The sequence below is a fragment of the Pleurodeles waltl genome, chromosome 11 (assembly GCF_031143425.1).
Source record: "Pleurodeles waltl isolate 20211129_DDA chromosome 11, aPleWal1.hap1.20221129, whole genome shotgun sequence".
Lineage (NCBI taxonomy): Eukaryota > Metazoa > Chordata > Amphibia > Caudata > Salamandridae > Pleurodeles > Pleurodeles waltl.
Window position 1 is genome coordinate 489,916,685 of NC_090450.1, and position 21,842 is coordinate 489,938,526.

Consider the following 21,842-nt stretch of genomic DNA (forward strand, 5'->3'; position numbering starts at 1 on the left):
TAGACACAGATGGAACGGCCAGTGATGGAAAAATCTATGTAGGGCATGGCATGCCTTCCTAACAATAGGTGCCCACTTAATTTCTACACTAGCTTTACAGTAAGTATGGTTTTGGGAGTTTGTGATAAAGTGGATACTACACAAAGATTAGCCTTTCTGTTTCCTTCCATGGACATCCATTTCAATCAAGACTTCACAATTAAGGATATACAGGGTTGCCACATCCAAGCAGCCCCAGAGTTGGTTTTATTAGAGGTGCATCTGCCAGGCATTAGTGAAATCACACAACGTGGTAGGTTCTTGTTGTGGCAGTGCATGGGGAGACTAAATTGAATTATCACTAATGTCTGGGGAAAAAAAAACACTTCCACAACCCAGTGGCAATGGACACTGGGGAGCATGTTAGATATGGAACGACTAGTTACTAACGTTAAGGAAGAAATCACCAGATCTGACTTGGAACCATTACTAAACTATGCATCCAAGGGACTGGTGAAATTTACATGCCCACCCAGATGCGGAGCCTTTGGACATTTCTTGTAGAGACCCACAGGTGGTGGGAAGTGATAAAATAAGGGACTTGGGAGAGGGAGGTCTATGAGTTGATATACAAGATATGTAAATTAGAATGTATGATAGACCAGTGTATAAATTGATAGCCATTGATGCAGGACTGAGCAGTGACCAATATTTTTGTTTTGGGTGGGTGGTTCTTTGTTGGGATTAGTATTTTTCATTTTCATGAGATCATGATGTTTGACTGATGCTGTACCATCCTATTTGAGAACTGACAATGAAATTGGTATCTCTGTATCTTATGCTTATGAAATTAATAAACACAGTCTTAAAAATTAAAAACAGAAAGAAGGCAGGGTGCCTGTTCACACAGAAGAGGACTATAGGTCCCATAGAGGAGAGGAGCTAAACTTATCAAGTGAAACTTGAGATGTGATCTGTGCTCCCTCAATGGAGTACCAAATCTTGTTCAGGGGATACTCTATTGATGTCAATTAGCAGTTGCTACTCCTGGCTAGCTCTTTGTTACCCCTGGCACTATCTTTGCTACTCCTGATCTCAGGATCATGTAACGTAAAGGTGGCAAAGCGGCGTGGCCAAGATCGTGGCTAGTGCAGACGCATTCTAAGACCGACGCAACAGCACAGCTCGCTGCACTCGACGGCAGAGCAGGTGAGCGCACTAGCAAAGAGCCCAGTCAGTGGGGCCCAGAAAACAGGCCCATGGCCCTCTCTAGCTGAATGGAGAGGGTATGTGAACACTAGCACGGACACTCCCTGAAGAGCAGAGCATCCCGACCACGTTCTGAGTTGCCCAACGGGGCGCCGGATTGCCCTCCCGACAATCACGGCCCCATCGGACTGCCACATATGCTTAGACCGCGGGATCATCACCCTAGACCACCAAGCTCTGTCCTAGGGCTACAATTGAGGATCCATTGTGACCCAGCCCCGGGACAGAGGCCATGCGCCCCCTGATTGAAATAACAGTGTCTCATCTTGGGTGGCAGGGGACACGCTAAGTCGATAACGCAACATCAAGCTACTATACCCAACATAACCAGATGGATGCAGCCAGGGGCCCGACACCAGTGCACAGGATCACAGTGGCAACCTCCTCTCTCTAGCATCTGCACTGTGCTCGGAGACGCACTCGGCCAGCGGGGTCTCTCTAGCCCTGCGCCTGGGCTGGCACCCAACTTGACTGCTCCAGAAGCTTGGAGGGGCTAGAGCCCTTACTAGCAGCCACAAACAACCTCATCAATCATGGTCAAGCCAAAACCACCCAGGCCACAACTACTGGCTGATACGGAGGAGCTGACCCTGTTGGCCCAGCTGGGACACAAGCTGCGGCACTGCAACAAATGAACCTGACACTGCAAGCTCACTCAGCACAGTTCGATAAGCTGTTACAAGCAGTGCTAGACATGAAAACTGCACTGGAAGGGAAAATAGACTCTGTAGTAATTGAAGTAAACCTACTTAGGGCAGACCACCGCAAATTAGCAGACAGAGTCAATGACGACGAACGAACGATCGCAGTTACTCAACCAGAAATCAAAGATTTGCGCGACCAGGTACAGCGTATGGAAACAGAGGTCAGCCTACTCCAGAAGAGAGCAGAAGACGCGGAGGGACGCTCGAGGAGAAAATGTCAGATTCACAGGATTCCCGGAGCGAGGAGAGTCACCTAACGCTGAACAATTCTTCGGAAAGTGGCTTCTGGACAAAGTCATGATGAATGTGACTTCACCAATGTTCGCAGTGGGGCGTGCACCCCGAATTCGGGTAATAGATGGGGAGAAGGCTCATGTTTTCCCATCCCCCGAAGACGCCTGGACATGGCTGCACGCCAAGTGCATGGCCCAGCTCAAGCAAGATGACATCAATTGGAGTACATGGCTCACTCCTCAACCCCGAAAATGGAAGAAAACAAAGTCTGGGACACACCCATCAAAAGCACAAGTAGCAGAAAGCCAGGAGCAGGCCCTGAGGGAGGCCAATCTGTTTACATTGCTGCAGCATCAGACGTACCGGGACCCAGATAAGGCAAGCTCGGACCTTTCAGTGGATACATCTAGTGGCTCTTCCTCTCCTTCGGCGGTCGGCCCGGAGCATACACCACACACAGCAGATGACGTCTAGATCTCATATGGCAATGCACAATGACAGAATTTGGCACTGACACCCAACAGATGCTCTGGAAGGATGGTTAGACGCCATGTAGCCCCAGCGCTCCTTCTCACACAGGTATAGAGACATTAAGAACGGAAGAGGGGATGGGCACACGGAACATGACTAGGGGGGGGTTGAATATACGTCTGGGACCGCCGAGAAGGGACACATCAAAATGGACCCCACGCCCCCCACACCCCAAAGGGACACTTGCCATGATAGTTAACGCACTGGGCACCAGTTGTGCCTTAATGTGATCAGTTGGGCATCACCTACGAAGTCTCTTTTCAGTTCCTTTCCATTCTCTCTCTCTCTATTCTTTCTTCTTTACGCTATGCAGTGTTGTTCCAGGGTGGGAGACAAGGGCGCGACGAAAGTGGGGGAAATGGTTCCACTTGGCCCAAGATCCTTTTCCTGGCTGGGTACCAGGGCCCACATTACCTCTAACACATGTGAAAATGTCCACTTACAACATAATGACCTGGAACATGTGAGGCATGGCTAGCCCTAATAAACGCTGCAGAATTTACACATCTCAAAAGGCATAAAATCCACATTGCTCTACTACAAGAAACACACTTAACAACAGAGGAATTATGCACCCTACAGAATAAATGGCAGGGCCTAGATTACAGCACCTCTTTCTCTGCATATGCCAAGGAAGTACTAATATGGATAGCCCCAGAAGTACCCTATACCGTAGACCACCACAAAATAGATACAGAAGGCCGGTATGTACAACCAGAGGGTTCCTTAGATGGCACACCACTCACTATCACTGGCGTGTATGCTCCTTATACAAAACAGTTAGAATTTCTCCTGTCTCTCACTCCTCAATAATTTCACGACCCCACCTTGCAATACATATGGGGTGGAGACTGGAATTGCGTACCAGATGTCATTAAAGGTAGGTCACACCCCCCTTTGGAAGGAGCTCCCTGTAGGAAGACTTCCCAGGTGTTTCAGGCCTGGATCTCAGAACACGGGCTGGTGGATGTGTGGCGTACACTGTATCCCCTAGATAGGGAATACTCCTTTTCCCCGGTCCACCGCCTTCATACTCGCATAGACCTGTTGCTTTGCTCGATTGCGCTGGTTAGCAATTTCACGGGAACCTCCTATCTTGCTAAAACATTGTCAGACCATTGTCCGCTGCTAGGTATGGTTCGTTGGGGCAAAACGAGGACGCGCATCCCCACCTGGCGGCTACAGCGAAGCTTACTGTTAGACCCACCATTCCGTCACGGGTTATCAGAGCACATCTCGACGTACTTTAAGCTCAATCATGGGACAGCGTCGTCACGCGCCATGGAGTGGGATGCCCACAAGGTGGTAGTGAGCGGTCTGTGCATGTCAGCGACGGGAGGGACATGGCACATATTATCAGATGATTTGAGTAGGGCAGAGACTGAGCTTCGAGAAGCGGAGAAGGGTGTGGCATTAGGCGATGTGGCGCTGGAGGACCTTCGGTCGCTCCGGACACAGGTAGACGAGGTCGACAGGCATCTACGCAAATTTGACTATCGCCATTAGGTAACTAGAGCACACTCAGAGGGAGACCGCTCCGGTCGAATACTGGCATGGCTGGTACGAGGGGAACAACAACATAGAGCAATAGGAGCAATAACATCAGGCTCGGGAGTAGTGATTACTACCCAGTTGGGAATAAATAAGGCTTTTCAACAATACTACAGCACCCTATACGCAGCGCAGCCTCCCCCATCCACACAACAATTGGCAGAATTCTTCGTAGAACTTCCTTTGACTCGCTTATCCGTGACACAGCAAGGTGAATTAGACGCACCCATCGCTGCGACAGAGGTTCAATTAGCGTTACAACAATGTGATGGCCTTCCGGGAGAATATTACTGCGCATGCTCGGGACAACTAATCTAACCATATATCGAGATGGTACATGAAGCGCTTGAGAAAGGCAGGTTATCAGGGTCACAACGAGAAGCAGTAATTGTAGTACTACCGAAACTGGGTGGTGACCCGTTGGATGTCTGCTCATACAGGCCCCTCTCTCTCCTGAACCTGGACTGCAAACTGATAGGCAAGATCCTAGCGAACCGCCTACTCCTGCTAATGCCACACTTGGTCCACGAGGACCAATCGGGCTTTATTCCGGGGCGCAACATGTTTATGAACATCAGACGTTTACTGCAAACCATAAGTGAGAGACCGGAGTCTAACCACGACCGGGTAGCGGTCTCCCTAGACATTGAGAAAGCGTTCGATACATTGGGTTGGCCTTTCCTGCTGGAGACGTTGTCCCGGCTGGGAGTCGGAGTGTTTTCCTGAAGTGGATAGAAATACTGTACGCAGACCTCGTCACTTGGGTTAAAACAAGCGGAGTAATTTCAGATGAGTGCCCGATAGGCAGGGGTACAAGGCAGGGATGTCCATTGTCCCCACTCTCATTCACTTTGGCAATGGAACCACTTGCCGCGTAATTCAGGATGAGGTCGCGGGAATGGGGCATACCTCACGGGCCGACTACCAGATCATCTCCTTATACGCAGACGATGCGCTGATATACTTGCACGACCACGCAGCCTCGCTCCCGGGCATGCTACAACTATTGGATCAAATTGGCAATATATCAGGCCTGCGGGTCAATTGGCCCAAATCCTGTCTGTTCCCATTAGCGCCGACACCGGTGGAAATGCGATTCAGCACTCTGACATACGCACTACCGTCGGCGTATACAACCTTTAAATATCTAGGCATCCATATATACCACGATGCTGCTGACCTGAGGGAGGGCAACCTGGGACGCGCGCTCAGCTCCATAAAAGGATCTCTGCCTTTCTGGGGATCACTCCCGCTCTCGCCCGTAGGCAGAGTAGCAATCACCAAAATGATAATCCTACCTTGCATGCTCTATCATTTAGCAGCTTTACCGCTACTGATACCCCGCAATTTTTTCGCATCATTGAATAGCCTCACGACGGACTTAATATGGGGCAAAGGTCGCCAATGAGTAGCCTTGACTGCCACGCAACTCCCATTAGAACTAGGAGGGCTAGGCACACCACACTACGAATTGTATTATGCTTCAGTGCAAATACAGTGGGCTTGGCGCTGGTTGCAAGACCCCCCCCCCTTCCCCCCCCCCCCCCCCGAACTCAGAGGCAAAATTAGGGCACGCCACCCTCGGACGCACGAGCATATTGTAATGGTTGCTGGATAGCTGTAGCCCGGCAGCTCAGAACAATACTCTGATTCAGATAGCTCACTGGTGCTGATGCCTCTGTATACTAGACGGGAACCACATTCCTCCATACTCACCCAGAATAGCTCTACCATCTGTCCCAGGGATCTCTGAGCTGACTAGGCAGCACAAATTGCAACAGTGGCCCGAGAGAGGTGTACAAACAATTGGAGACATATATTCGGAGGGTCACATGATGCCTTTTGCAGAACTTTCCTTGAGATACGATGTGGACAGGGGATGGTTCCTGACATATTGAGCTCTACAACAATTCATGAGTCGTACTTGGCGATGTGGAGATCGCGAACCTCCTACATCGCCTGTACTTCAAGAACTGCTTTCCAGCCTAGGAGGGCAACGCAGTATATCACAGTTATATAAAGTTCTACTAGATAACCCGGAGGTTGCTCAGCCCAAGGCGAAGGCAAGGTGGGACGGAGTCCTCTCAGCCCTTTTGGACCAATGAGAATGGGATACGGCACTAGGCTTGCTGCGGTCCGTGTCTCGCAACCCTAGGTTTTGCTTTACCCAGTTCAACTACTTACACCAGACTTATTTATCCCTGCACCGGCTACAAAGCATGTTCCCTCAATCTCCCCAGGAGTGCCCACGATGTGGGGAGGCAGATGCAACATTTTTCCACATGACATGGGAATGCCCGCCTTTACTGCGTGCCTGCCAAGACGTGACTGCTCTGACTGCTGAGCTGGTCGGGCGTCCGCTCTCCCCCACGCCCGCTTCGTGCTTGCTGGGCATCCGTCCACACCCAAAAAAGGACAAGCAAACACAAAGTTGCATCGAGCTGGCGTTCATCTTATTTAAGCACTCAATAGCAATGCGATGGAAGGCACCGGCTGCACCAGACATTGGATAAAAGATATGCTGAAGTGGGCGAGGGCAGAGGCACAAACACTACACTCACTCCAAGATAGAGGAATACAAATCAAGGGGATAGATTTGTGGGACACTTTGGTCACATCACTTGAAACTAAGGATGATTCCCACCCGCCATGATTGCATGGTCGACCCCGACCAGCAGATCATAATCAACATAATCCCAAAAATCTAAATGGACCCTGTGGTCTGGAGACACACGCCACGATCTAGCCCTAACTTACACCTCAACTACAAAACGCCACACAGTATGTGAGGCATAGGTAGACATCCCCGAGATGTTATGTAGTGGGCGGGAGGGTCCAGGCTAGGGGAGAGACTGCCCAAGAAACGTTAAGGGATGGGACAGGAGGGGACTGGTCGTGGCTGCTGACTATGGGAGGCAGCCTCAGAGCCCTCCCCACGTGACCCCGATCATCACAGTGAGGGGCGCTACGGACCAGCACACTACATCACTAAGGAGGGTACCTCTACCCCCCCACCTCACTGGCCCTTTTCATGGGCGCTATCCTCCCTCCTCCCTCCCCTCTCCCCCCTCCTCAGTCTCTTGATCAAGCTCACTTCCGCAAGACAATAATTATCCTCGGATCGGTCACCCTCACTCGGAACTCCCAATAGGTTAACCCACACCGCTGGACGCATAGCTCTACCTTCTTCTCTCACTCTTCTTCCCCCTCTCACTCTATGTTTCTCATAATTTGGATTAAGTATTATAGATAATAACAAGAGCAGCGTTCGATGCTCAGATGTATGCAATACTATGTTCTCCACATCAATAAAGAAATAAAAAAATAAAAACACAAAGGCAGCAACAGAAAACAGACCGGGTTCTAATGTTTATATTCTAGTCTGTATAGGGAGTGACAGCGTCACCACCCAGCTTCAGGTGGCACCACAGCAGGTATGTCCCCAGCCAACAGCTTGATACCTCGGTTCAAGATGGGCACTAAGGCCCGGAGGGCAAACAGGAGAAAGTCTGCAGCTGCTGGGGGTTAGCAGTGACAAATAGGAGTAAAGCATCATCTATAGAGCAGGAGGGCTAGTGCTGGATTTGTCTCCCATCATGAGGAATTAGGGTCTGGGGCCACAGTCCTGATGAAGGCCTAAAGGCTATCAGACAGGCCCCTCCCACAGCAAAGTCAGCACAGCCACAGTCTGCCAACTACAAGCCCATCCTAAGCCCCAAAAGCAAATATTTTCAGAGCCCCTGCCGTAGTCCATTGCAAACACCCCTCTTGCTGAGTGTACCAACAGCTGCAGAAGGAGATCCCGGGTACCCGCACACCCTGTACCTATGAGCCAACCCGCAAGCTCTGGTCAGGAGTAGGCCTCTTCCCTGATTTCAGGTCGGGCACAGCGTCAGCAAGGACCCGGCAGCTCTGCTCTCATCTTTGCTGCTTCTAGGGGTCTCGAGCTTCCCTCCTCCCCAAGCAGCCACTCAGGAGTTCACAGGGAGGCCCACTGTCCCCGTGTTGAGGAGCGTGTTGTGGGAGCGACCTCTGCTGCTGCAAGCAGGCCAAACAGAAAATGGAGGCACTCCTCCTCTCAGGGCAGTCAAGGGGCCCAGCGGTGATGCTCCGCAACCCGCTGATGTCCCCCGCTCCAGGAGTAGGAGTCAGCAGGGAGAGACTGCTCTCAATATCCCACTGAAGCTTCCCCACTTTCCAAAACAGAGCTCTGTCGGAGTCACCCTGGGACTACACACAAAATGGAGGGTGCGTCAAAACCTGTGGTTCTAGCCAGGTTGCACCACACTCTCAAAAACAGGATAAGAGGGCACCAAATCCACGTCCTCTCACTGCTAGTGCCCCCAGGGCAGCTGGGAACCCAGAATAGGCTGTCGTCGGAATGACGAGACAGGCTGCAAGAGGCTTAATAGTCCACTGAACCTCGGAGCAAGGACAGACTGCGTCCTACTCCACTCCCGGCCAGGCCACACCCCATGTAGTTTTTTTTTACAGAGGTGAGTATGGTACATAAGTCAGTTTGACAACTGATTTGGGCACGCACAGAACAGTCTCGTGGAAAATGATCAAGAATACTCAATGATGAACAAGCACATTTCCAACATTACAAAGAAAGTATATTACAAGAGAAGTATACATTTCAAATTTAAAAATGTACGTTGCATGGGAGAGCAAGACAGAGATGGTTCCACATAAATTCCAAGGATTTCAACTCCAGGAGGTGGTCTACTATCAATTATGTTCAAAAACTTGCTTTCTAACCACTTAAGGAGAACTATCAGCATTACTGGTATATAGGTGTTTTGCCCCTTTTTTTTAACACCTGTAGAAATGGACTATGCCTATGCACTGGGAGAGGGAATTGCCATCTCCAAGATGGGGGATTTGGCCAAAGGTATTTTACTTATTTGGGTGAATTAGCTTATCTAAAAAATCCTGCTGTGTACAATTCCAAGGAAGGAGCCCCTTCTTTGGAACATTCTGTAAGAAGGTTACGTGTACCACAGGAACTCAATTCTCTAGTTAAAGAGATAAATCCAAATGTGTCTGACTGGTACGGAATCCTTCTAACCGATAACCACCAAGTCCATGGTAGCAGTGCCCATTGTTTCCTTTGGTATGGCTCCTTCTTATAAATCAACTGTAGATATTTCCTTTGCTAAGCCATGAATGTCTGCACAAGAAGTAAGATCAGTGCATAAATGTTACCCAGACATGAAAGCCAGGATTAGTGATGGCTACCAATGAAAGAATCCTGGCTGTACTCAAAGCAAAGTTTCAAGACACTGTGAACATTATCTCTGGCAGTGGAAGGTAGGTTTAGCCACTGGAAATGAAAAAGTATTATAGTATTTTCCTTCCAGAGAGGAGAGATGGTAAATTATAAAAAACGGGCGAACATCAGTTGCCCTGACGGATGCATGCACAGGTGAGCAACAAATTACTTTAAAGTTGCAGCACTCTGTTTTAGAGAGGCTCTGTTGGTCCTGCTAACTAGTGAAGGGTATTCCCAATCGGATGTGAGGAGTAGGACAAGGAAAATCCTTTATTCTTCACCAGACCTCCCCAGAAGAATAGTTTTACAGTTAAGATTGCCTGTGTTATTTTTGCAAGTGATTCCAAATGTTGCTGTTTTCATAGAAACTATTTCACACCCTTTCCACATTGCAAACTAGTAGCTTAATTTTGGATTTACCTATGTAAATTTACTAACCACACCTCCTTAACAACAAAAATGTAGAAGGGATGTGAAGGACTTGAAATTCAAATTCAAATAGTAAGGACAGAGTGAATGTAAATTTTATGTTTGCATTGAGCAGTTGATTTCACCATGGTATCTTTAAGTATGCTAATGTTTTAATGATTTCCATGAGCACAGTTGCATGTTTGGTACCTATTCTGCTCCGTTTTACAAGTGGCTTGTATGGATAGCACCAGGGGACAGGTTCCCTTGGGTAGTCTAAGCACAGAAGAGTCAGAGAAAAGAATGACCATTAAATTACTGTTTGCTCTTTCTTGAATACACAGAACTAAGGACATTGCACTTGCATGAGATAATTTGTATAGGGCAACACAAACTGGATATCTGCTACATGGTTTACAATATGTGAATTTTCTTATGGCATACTCTGTAACAGGGTATACTGAATAAATAATCCTAGAGAAGGAAGAAAGTGACAATTTTCATTCCAAATTGATCATAATTAGTTTTTAGAAAAGTAGAGCACTTAAAGTGAAGCAATGTCCTTCTCATAAAAAGGTCCTGATATTTTAAACACGTCACACTACTGTGTAAAGTCAAAAAGCGTACATTGATCTTTATAACTGTTCACAGTTAGACAGCTGTTAGGTTCATAGTTGTAAGTGGTCTGCCTTACTGCCCTCCAATTGCAACAGAGGATTTTAAACCCTACATTGCATGAAACTTGTTCTCATGAATACATCAGTTTCTAGTCATCCTTGTAGCCCAGTCCTCTGTAAACAAACAAACACCAAAGTTTTACTCAGACTGTTAAAAAAATAATCATTTGCTTTACTAAACCACCAATTGTCAGTCCAATATGTGGGGCATATTTGTCACCCAGAACTCTTGTGCAAATCATAGCCCCCTCCTTGTTATGAAGCTCATCACCATAAAGTATGAGCATAAAGACTTCCAACTTTGTTTCCGCTTCTTTCCTTTAAGGCTAGTATGAACAATTTACTTACTTTCGGTAACACTCTTTCTGGTGGAAGCTTAGATGACTCACCTTTTGAATAACCCCAGACACAAGACTGGATCTGGAAAATTAAAACAGCAATGCTCCTGTGCACCAGTAGGTGGTATCATGCTGTTCCAAGACAACTTTCTTCAGTCCCAGAAGTGTCAAACAGAGCCGCATAAGTGGGCAAGATGTGGAACCCAACATTAATCAGCAATACCAGTGTGCACATTCCTAGACTGGTAACTTTTTAGAATGATATGGAGGTTATTCCATGAAATTAGGGGATGGGCAGTGAGGAATCTGCAGTATGCAAATTCACCAGGAAAAGCATTATCGAAGGTAAGTAACTTGTTCTTGTTGCTGATGATTCTAACCACAGATTCCTCCCTTTTGAGTAACTACTAAAGCAGTACATCTCAAGGTGGTGCATCTGCAAGTGGCTCAGGTTGAAAAACTCTGCAGGACCGAACTAACAAAGTGCCCTTTCTGTAAGACCAAGCTGTCAAGGCAGTTGTGCTTCTTGAATGTGTGTGCAGATATTCATGTTGCAGCCTGACAGAAGTTAAGGACAAGCACTCCGCATGCCAGTGCAGTGGTAACAGCATTGACCCTACTGGAAAAGGTCCTACACCCCTTCAGAAGCGGCTTCTGCTTCTACAATGCCTTGCCTTTCCTTTCCTTTCCCCAGAGAACCCCACAAAGAGCTGATCGTCCACCGGATGGTCTTTGGTGCTATTGCTCTAAAAAGCTTTAAACTCTTTAGGGTTAAACTGATGGAATCATTCCTCCTTTTTCAAGGGGTAAGGTAGGACAAAATGTTGGAAGAGTGATGGACTGTCCAACATGTAAAGCAGTAACACTTGTAGGTAAAAATGCTGCCTTGGTTCACAGTACAACATTGTCTGAGAAAAAAGTGGTAAAAGGTGGCTGCACCAAGAGCGCCTGGAGTTCACTCATGCGACAAACCAAATTATTGTGACCAGAAACACAGACTTCAGTAGGAGACTTAGGGGAGAGCTGTGCAAGGGTTTAATTGGCATGCACATGAGTAAGGTGAGAACCAAATTAGGATCCTACTATGGCATCACAAAGGATTTGGGAGGAACCAAATTAGTCAAAACTTTTAGAAACCTCATAACAATAGGTGATTTGAACAAGGATGGCTGGTCCGGTAAATGTAAAAATGCAGAAAGGGCTAATAAATAACCTTTACCTATGCCCACTGCAAATCCTTGCTGGGCCGGAGAGGACACAAATATTAAGACATCTGACAGCTTAGCTTGTAAATGTTCGGTATTGCAGGTGCCACATTAGGCTATGCAGTTAATTGCTGCTGCTCAGTCTCCATGCATGGAGGTGCAGATTCCACAGGTGTAGGACCCTGCTCTGTTGCTATAAGAGGAGATCCTCCTGAAGTGGTTGACTGAGTAGATGGCAGATGCTCATGCCCAGAAGTTCAGGGTACCACACTCTGCTTCTCTAATCCAGAGCTACTAGGATGACTTGGGCCTGGTAGTTCCTGACCTTGGAGCAGTAGCGGAAGAGGCACAAAGGACTTACAGGAGTTCCGTGCTCCACTCTATTTGGAATGCACCCCAGAAAGCGAGAGAGAGAGCCTTTTTGGAAATTCTAGCACACAAATGTTTCAACATTGCCCATTCTTTGCGGTGGTGAAAAGATCTAGCAAAGGTTCGCCCCACTGCTGGAAGATGCCCGGTGCCACCTCAGAGTGTAACCATCACTTATGATTCATCAGGTGCTGAAGGCTGAGTTTGGCAAACACTACAAGGGAAATGCTCTAGCGTTCTGGTCAGTTTCAGAGATTAAGTGCCTTTTGCCACAGGACTCCACCTTACCCCTGCTTGCTGCAGTAACACAGGGCGGTGATGCTGTATGTTATCACCCATGCCAGCCTCCCTTTGAAGGATGGCCGAAAAGCCTTCAAGTGCTAAGTGAATTACCAGAACTCCAGTAGGTTGATGGGGGCAGGTTTGCCACTGGCAGTGGTGCTGCCGGTAATCAAAAGTGGAGAGGCGGGGAGGGGGAAATGTGTTTGGGGGGAGGGGGAGGGGGGATAGGGTAAAAATAATAATAATAAATAAAAAAAAAACATTTACCTGCTGCTCCGGTCCCGGCGCCGGCCACTCAGCTCTTCATCCTCCCGGCAGTCACTGGGGCAGAAAAGCACAGGCTCCTAATCCAGACGTTGCTCTCATGCTACACCAAGCATGAGGGCAGTGATGGGATTGGCCTAGGGGGGTGGTTTGATGCTCACTCAGGCACAGTGAGCCCTTGCCATTTCTCCAACACACTTGTGTAACACAGCCAGGTTGGAGAAATCTAGGTGCGCATGTCAGTTTGCCCGGCCTAAGACAGACAGTCAAACAGACGTGCAGTTACAAATTTCCACCGCTCCTCCTCCCTAAGGCCCGGGCCCGTCCTACCCTGCTATGGCTGTCAGACAGACTCAGACAGTGATGAATAAATTATAATAAAATTATTTTATTATCATTTTATTTGTCTGACTCTGAGCGGGTGAGTGAGGACTAAAACCTCTATCATTCTTTGGCACTAGGAAAGAATAGGAGTAACAGCCAGTCCCTACTTCCTGAGTTGGGACACTCTTCATGCCTGCTTTGGCTAAAGGACCCTGCACATCTTGGACCAAGATGGACACATGCTTCTCTGAGAGCTGTTTGATGTGGGTGGAAGATGCAGCAGATCGATAAGAAATAGAAGGTCGTAGCCTAGTTTCAATTACCTTGAAGACCCACCTGGTTAGTTGTGCGCTGCTAAAGACAAACTAAAGTGACTTATAAGTGGGTGTTGCAGGAGGGGTAGACTGATAAGTTCAATACCACTGATGGTCTGGGCATTTTCTGTTTGATTCCTGCTACAGAAAGGGGCAGTGGGGCCTTGGTGTGGGTAGTTCACCAACCCTTTGGAGTAACTTTGATAAGGGCAAAACTGTTGATAACACTGTCAAAAAGGGGGGCAGCATAGGGAATATGCTATGGCCCAGCTTTCTTGAAGGAGGGCCAATGTTGAAACAGCTGTTTCGCCATACAAATGAGACCCACCTAACAGCATGTCCATTAAAGAGGCTTACACATCCACTGACAAGCTGTGAAACTCATCCCAGCAGTAACAGAAAGCACTACCCTAGTGCCAACTGCTCCGCTGAAGCAGACAGTAGTGACCAGTCCAGAATGGATGATGTACTTTGCAGTGTCTTGAACATCCTGGATGGTTTGAGCCAAAGTGGCCCAAAATTCCTCAGGGACTTGCCAAGGTCTCACCAACCATGTCCCAAAACACAAGGGTATTTCACCCCAGCAAGCAGCTTTCACTGACTAACAGGAGGGGTAGTCTGGCCATGAAAATCATCTGCTTTCCAAATGTCTCCAGACATTTCGACCCAGTCAGGCGGAGTTGTAGGGAAAGAGTTCATACTACTAGGGGAAGCATGAGCTACCAAATTCTCTGGTGTAGGGACATGCGTTAAAAACAAATTTGAGTTGCCTGCCAATGCTGTATGCCATCTGGCAACCTGTTTGTTCACTGATAAATGGAAACAATGCTTAGACCAGGAGCCAATAAGGGTGTTAAGTGATTAAATAGAAAGAAAAGGTTCTGATAAAGATTGTCCTGGTTGCAAAACTTGTATTACAATGTTGGTTTCAAATAGATGGCAGTTGTAAGTCCAAAACCTCTGTGGCACATCTAAATACCACATCAAAGGAGGCACTCTTTTCTGTTGGTGCTCTAGGGGGTGGACACAGCCCAATGACCGGGGAAGTGCCCAACCCACAGTCCTCCTGCAAATTCCGATATAAATTGTCTATCATGATGGAGAAAATACTCCACCTCATCACCATTGTCCTGCCCAAAAGATGGTCGACTCCGATTGAAGTCTGAACCGCAACATTGTAGGAGCTCAGGGATGCAGCTCTGAGACAAAGGCATTATTCTGTCTGAGTTGGAATGAGTGGGAGCTAGAGGCGTCAGTAAGGCATTTAGGTGCAGCCTTGGTTGAGGGCGGGATGGATTTGGCTCAGAGTTGAAGAGGATTATAGGAGCTGAGTTGACCTCCGGCACTGGCCATTGGAGTAAATGTCGCAGAGACTCGTGTGGATTTTGGTGCCAGAATGGAAGTCTGCTCTGGCATCAAAGCAGAATCCGAGGTAGGTTCTGGAGGCACAGACTGTACCGAGGGCAGACACTCTGGTGATGTCCAGTCTGAAGGCCTCTGCAGATCCTTAGAGTACAAAGGCACACCAGAAAGAATCAAAAGGGTGACAAAAATTCACAACATGACCATTCTAAAGGTCTCAAACTGTAGCCACATCACCAAAGGAACCAGAAACTTGGGGAGTTCAGTTGCGGAATCAGCTCTTTACAAGGGTCACTATTACATCCTCACGATTTCTCAGGCTGAGACATATCCTGCTTGGCCTCCTTGCATTTCCACTTCCATTTCAACTTACCAGAAGATTTGCAGGAAAGGGTCTGCTCCCTCTAATTTGAGTGCGACTTCTGAGTCTCGTTTCAGTGTTCAGTAACGTACAGTTTGTTGTTCTCAGATCGCTTATGGGTTCATAAGGGTGCACTCTTTGCATGACAAGGAGTTGTGCCCCATTAGGTATGTTCAGTTTTAAGCTTTTGTTTTGTGCCATATTCACAGCACGCTCATTACTTAGCATGCCCTAAAAAAATGAAATCCTCCCGACCACCTAAACTGTGCACCTAACCCGCATCAATTTTCAATAAATGTTCATATTTACCTCATAAGCTATCCACTGTATTAACAAAATGGTTTTTAGTACATACAAAATCAGGAATCTCCAAGACTACTCGATTTTTCCGCTAAAACAGGAATCCTGAACAAACAATCAGATCACTTTACAATTTCATACTGTCAAAACAAGACTTTTTTTTAGATTTTGCCACATTTACCTGATGTCACAGGTTTTGTAACCACTGCCATGGTAGCCACAGTGACCAAACCTGTCGCCCTTAGAATTCACATCCCTGAAACATACCTCCGGCGCTGATTTTGCTCCTGCAATATATTAAGAATAAAAAAAGTCAGCATTATTCTGTGAAATTAATTTATAGCACATATGCGCACCTCAAACGTATCCTTACAGACATAAACATCAGGCTTAAGAAAGATCTTAGTTATGACCTTTTGCACGTAGTTTATTGGCAGTACAGATAGTAGAGTTAAGCTAATAAATATATAATCTGTTTGTTCATTCCATTCCAAATTTTAATAGCCTCTTCTGATTGCATCTAATTGGGTACCTCTAGTCTTCTCCCCCTAGATAATTCTAGTGGTAAAAAATTATTTTCTTCAACTACCGTGTCTAGATTAATCGAAAACAACTTTTAGGTCTGGCCCAGAGACCACTTAAGCCGCCTTGCTGTGGTGATGTAATTAAATTAAAAACTATCATAAATAAAAAAAATATTTACATATATAAATATAAAGAGGAGCTACAGGTAAGTCTTCTTTATTCATTGGTCTTTTTAATTATCACTTGTATTTTGCTTCCACTCACATTGCAAGGAGGACCAAGGAGTTAGTTCATTTCAGCCAATGGCTCTCTTGCCCTGTGGGGGAGTGTATTTTTCCTGATCACAAGGTCACATGCTCCTAAAAGAAAGTGTATTTTAGTTCCAGAGGTGGTGAGCCAATACTTAACGTGGCCAATGCTTTTGGATTGTTCCAATTTTTCAGGGCTGGCATTAGCAAAGCCCTTTTGAGGATACTAAAATTATATATAAAATTCTACCAGTGGCTTTGAGTTGCCCACTTCATCCATTGGTCTGTTAAGCAATTCAAGTTTTTGCTTTGGCCACTATTTCAATGCTAGGAACAACTATGGCAAAGTGTACTTTTTGGGGCCAAAAAATATTTTAGCTTTTACCTATTTTCCTAATGGTTTAATAACTAAATATATAATAATATTGGTAAGTGTTTGGAAACTCCATCACATCTAAAGTTTTACAAAATCCTTAGCAAATGAAAAGAAGCATTGAAAAAGCCAAAAGGCTTTTTCAGTCAACGTCAGACTCATTGGCTTTGCCAATATTACTTATTTTTTTGCCACCTTTGTGTGTTTAAACTATGTATTCTGCTTACAGCAGTTCAAAGCCAATAGACCATTTTCTTTGCACCACTTAGATTCAGTATCTATATCTGTCCTAAGCACAATGTTTTGTGGTAGCCCATTCCTTTTTAGATTATTGTGATGGCCATGCTGCTCCTATCACCAATTATGATGTGAATACCAATCAGGGAGAGAAATGCTGGCACCATACCTAAAAAAAAACGTTACTTTAAATACATGTTATGGCAGCATTCTCCTTTAGCTCTTCAGCACTGGTTTTTTACTGGGCACTTCTGTAAATTTTCCAGACATTCCTGTCTTTGTAGTCATAACATTATTTCACAGTTCAATACTGTTCAAGTAAGAAGGAGGGTCCCTGTGCCACACAGTCATCTTGCAAATCTTTAGATTCTTCAGTTCAACTACCTGCTACGGAGTACGAGCACTGTCCGTTAAAATTAGATGTGATGATTTTTTTTTATTTAAATGTTTTTATTGCAAGCATATGGCCACAATATTTAAGTGTCGATATATTTTTTATTTTTGAATTTTTGGGGCATAACTGGCGACAAAACAAAAAAATAACCATGGTACATGCTTACCAAAGCGAAACATAATAGTTTTGCCAATGCTTGTTTATCAGGTGTTTTTGAGATATCTCACAAGGTTCTACCTGTGCTCATTGCATCGCATGTCAAGGCTACTGCAATGCTCTCATGTGTTACATGTCCAAACTGAGGAATAAAACTGAAAGCAGAGTCAGTTTACAAACTTACAGAACTCAGATATTACGTTTATGTGTGCTGGGATGCGGTGATCGGTATAAGTTTAAAATAGGTAGCTATCTAAAAGTATAACTTAAAAACTGATGGGATACATATTTACTCTTATTAAACTTTAGAATGGAGGTTCAATCGAAGAGCAAACTGCTACTAGAGATGAGCAAGGAATTTGTGATTCTCGGCATCATAATACCTTTGTGGAATTCAGCTAAGCTAAAGATGTTCTGTGATAAGAACTATGAGTTTAGTTGTGCATAAGCGGACAAATCGATTTTGCACCACAAAAAGGACAGCTCTTACACAGGCACGATTAGGAGTCCTCCTGTTTTTCTTTTATTATGGTATCTTTAGGCCTGGTAGTGACTAGTCATGATATGGAAGAGGGCGACCCAACAAATGAAAAAGTGGGTTTATGACTTGGAATTGGCCTTTGGACCTGTGGCCCTCTAAAGTTTCTCTCTCACTTTCCTGTCCTTCCACTACCAGAGGTGAATGCAGAGTGCTTAATAAACTTGGTGTCTGTTTCGACTGAATTAGCTCTCTGGTCTCTTCTGATGAGACGTGAACATCTGCCTATCAAATACAGCCTGGTTCTCCTGTGCCTGCTGGAGTCAGACATTAGGCAGCCAGCAGTTGCTTATGTGACTGCTAATGGATGTACACATCTACTTTTTAACTACACAAGTTGGGAGACATGGGGGGAGTGTCAGGTATGACTGAGATATTAAGGAATCCAGTGGGCGAGCAGCCATCACCCACATGAGGGTGGTGAACAGCACCACCTTGCCCAAAAGGCTAGTTTCCGGGGAACTGTTACAGCAATCCCAGAAAACAGTTACTGTTTCTGTTTCTTATTTATTTTGACCGTGAAAAGAGCCACCACTGTCAGAGCCTGACAGCCAGTAGACCTCCTGTGTTTCCAGACAGCCCACATATTCAAGGCACCTATAGACTATTTCTCATTTCCAGAGGTACATGGCCCATTTTCTATGTCGGCCTGACACCAACTCCCAATTTGCCCTCAGACTTACACTCAAGTCCTGTATTACTGTCAATTAGAGGTCCGCAATCGCCAGCTGTAATATCAATCCCTAGTACATTTCAGATAAGGATGGTACTAGGTTTTCACTGGCTTTGCATCCTACCTGTTTTTTGGCCACATTTCTTCAAAAGAGTTTGAGTACCTGTGCCACATTCAAAGTATTTATAAACCTCCTCATCCGAAAAACAAAATGCAAAAACTAAGGTGTTAATGCATTTGAACATAACAACTCAGTAAGTCCAAGAAAAACAACTTTATTTTAAAAAGGTCAAGTGTTGAATTAAAAGGGTGTCCTAATGTTCTAACATGTCGGAGTATACAATCACTAACATCAATCCAGTTCAACAAATAGCAGACACCATAAGGTGCTGGTGCTGTTTTGGTTATACTTTCAAAGCTTCATAAAATGTTGGGCACTCTGAAAAGAATACTTTGTTCACTGCATCTGAAGAGAAATACTACAGCAGGGTGCCATTACCCTTTTGTTAGCATGGTACAAGCAGCATCCTGCAAAGTAGCATAAAATGTAAGAGGTTCTCCCCAATTTGATTACCAGATGAGGAAATTGTTGGTATCAATTCTAAGGCATTCCTAGACAAGCTTTTCAGATTCAGTTAAGTTATCCTTTCTCTTGTTATAAAACGTCTAGCATGAACATTTGGGGTAGCTTCAACATATGATTATCTTCCACTAAAGGAAGTTAGGGAAACACATTCCTGAAATGAGCACATCTCCCATTTTTTTATTTGCGTTGACAATACATATTAAGTTCAAACTAAAATCTTTTAGCTTCAAGAAAACACTTCCTGGGGGGTGCCTATGATCTCCTTACCGACTGCAAAGTCCAATTTCCAAAGATAGTTGTTTTGCAATTCTTCAAATGTGTTTTTGTGGCTTAATACCAGAACCAGAAAGATTTCATATAACAAGCAAGTTACTACGGATTCACATTTTTGCCTAATATAGATCAGGTTTTGGTTTCCAAATACGTTTTAAGGGCTGTACACTCAAAGTATAGTAAACCACAGCCTTGCTAGTTCCTTAAGGACATATTATGTTCTCTTTAACAAACAGAGCTTGTAGAATTTCCTACCTCGTAGGCCAACATCTCAGTCAAAGCTTACTTAAACTCCAGGCTTGTGCATATATACCTGACTAAGGCATCTCCACAATAAGTAATGATCCTGAAAAAAACATGAGTCTGGAACTGTCCACAATATGCTGTCATTATGAAAAAAAATTATGGGCAAAGGGAATAGGTCTGCAAACTTTACTATTGAGGCGAGCTGCTAGGTCCTCACCAATCAAAAGAAAAACATTGCCTTAAAGCAAATATATATATTTTTTGTCTCCAAAACTAAACATTGGCATAGTAGTCCCCAGCATGGAGGGGAAATAACTTCATGTGCTACTTGTGAAAGAACAGAACTCATAATGAAGATAGTTAATGGGTGAAGTGGGCTAACCCATTATCACCACCATACCACCAGCAGTCCAATGTTTGAAGAGGGCTGGCTGAAAGTAACTATAAGCAAGTATGTTACATATATAATTTTAGTAAAATCAAATAGTGTTGGCTAATGCCAGACCTAAAAATATAAATGGCCTTCTATCGCTACCTACCTACTGTTGGTGCAGCACTCTTGTCCAACTCACAGTTGGAACATGTGAGTTCAGTGATGATTCTTATGACCCCCGTGTCTGCCTGTATAGGCTGCTGTGGTGTGCAGCCTGTGCTTTTGTTTGTTGACAACACAGAAATAAAAGACAAATCACTCAAACTGACACACTTAAGAATTGCCCATTGTTTCAGCAAAATATTGCCGACTGAAAGCAGAAGAAACAGTATATAAATCTTTCTAGTTTAACGGTAGTCTAATAACATATGGAGTCAACAAAGGCTCAATTCACAAAATGTGCTTGCTTCTCTTTAGGCTCTATAAAACTAAAGCAAGAATGCCTGCCAAAAAGAAGAGTTTTTTTTATTTTATTCGAATCTTGCAATGCTATATGAAACAAAGACAGTACATTTTTTAGGATTCTTTTCATATCCAAATAGAAAAGAAGTGAAAGTGAGCTGCCTGAACAGCAAGCAGAATATTAGCTTTAGTTGATCATGTAAGTCGATAACAGTTGCGCAGAAGGGCTGGGCAATGTTTAGTAGTATGAATTGGAACTTTCGGTCATACATGCTAGATCCTCTTCAAAGTGCATTAAACTGCCAGCGCAACATAGCTGTTTAATGCCTTTGAAGCAACATAAAGACAGAGCTGGTCAAATGCTATCTGCAAGAACAAAGAATGTAATAACTGATCAGTACTTCTAGAGTTGTCTAGTTTCTGAAGGGTCAGAATGTCCTTTAATGAGTCATAAGCTGCTAAAAGTATACTGTACTGTTGCCTAGGTACTGGAGGATTATTTGAATGTTTGGGAATATTTGCCCGAGATCCATGTGTAACCAATATCAAAGGCACGTTTTTCAACGGAATTAAATCAAATGTTCAATCCATTGTGTCTTCCTTCTCAGTGATGCCAGTTATGCCTTTCTTTATTACTATTATTAAAATTATAATTATTAGCAATTAACGTCTGAGTGTGGCCCTTCTCAAAGATCAAATATCACAAGTATGTAATAAACGTTATCAGGAGTGAGATCATTAGTGTTGAGAGGATCAATTCCTTAGGGGGCCCCTTTGGTGTGCTGAAGGTATTCTTTACCTGCTAGGATCTGGATGTCGGTTTAATGTCAATTGATGCACGTACAATTTGCAATGCAAACACACAAATCTCAATTAGTTATAGAATGCACACTGACATGCAATCCCAAACACAAAGAGAGTACAAATAATTTTAAAACATTAGCCCCTATTAGATCAAACTGACTGGGAGAATCAAGTACATATAGAGTCACTGAAGATATGAGTAGTGGC

At 44.9% G+C, this 21,842-nt stretch overlaps 1 protein-coding gene across 2 annotated transcripts in view; it reads right to left on the reverse strand.

Moving 5' to 3' along the window:
- Window positions 1-21,842, reverse strand: part of ADAM9 (ADAM metallopeptidase domain 9) — a 463,250-nt gene that overhangs the window by 120,791 nt on the left and 320,617 nt on the right. For both annotated transcript variants that reach the window (XM_069213868.1, XM_069213867.1), the window contains exon 15: window positions 15,929-16,034. In XM_069213868.1, the coding sequence (XP_069069969.1) occupies window positions 15,929-16,034 (106 nt within the window). The remainder of the gene's footprint in view (window positions 1-15,928; window positions 16,035-21,842) is intronic.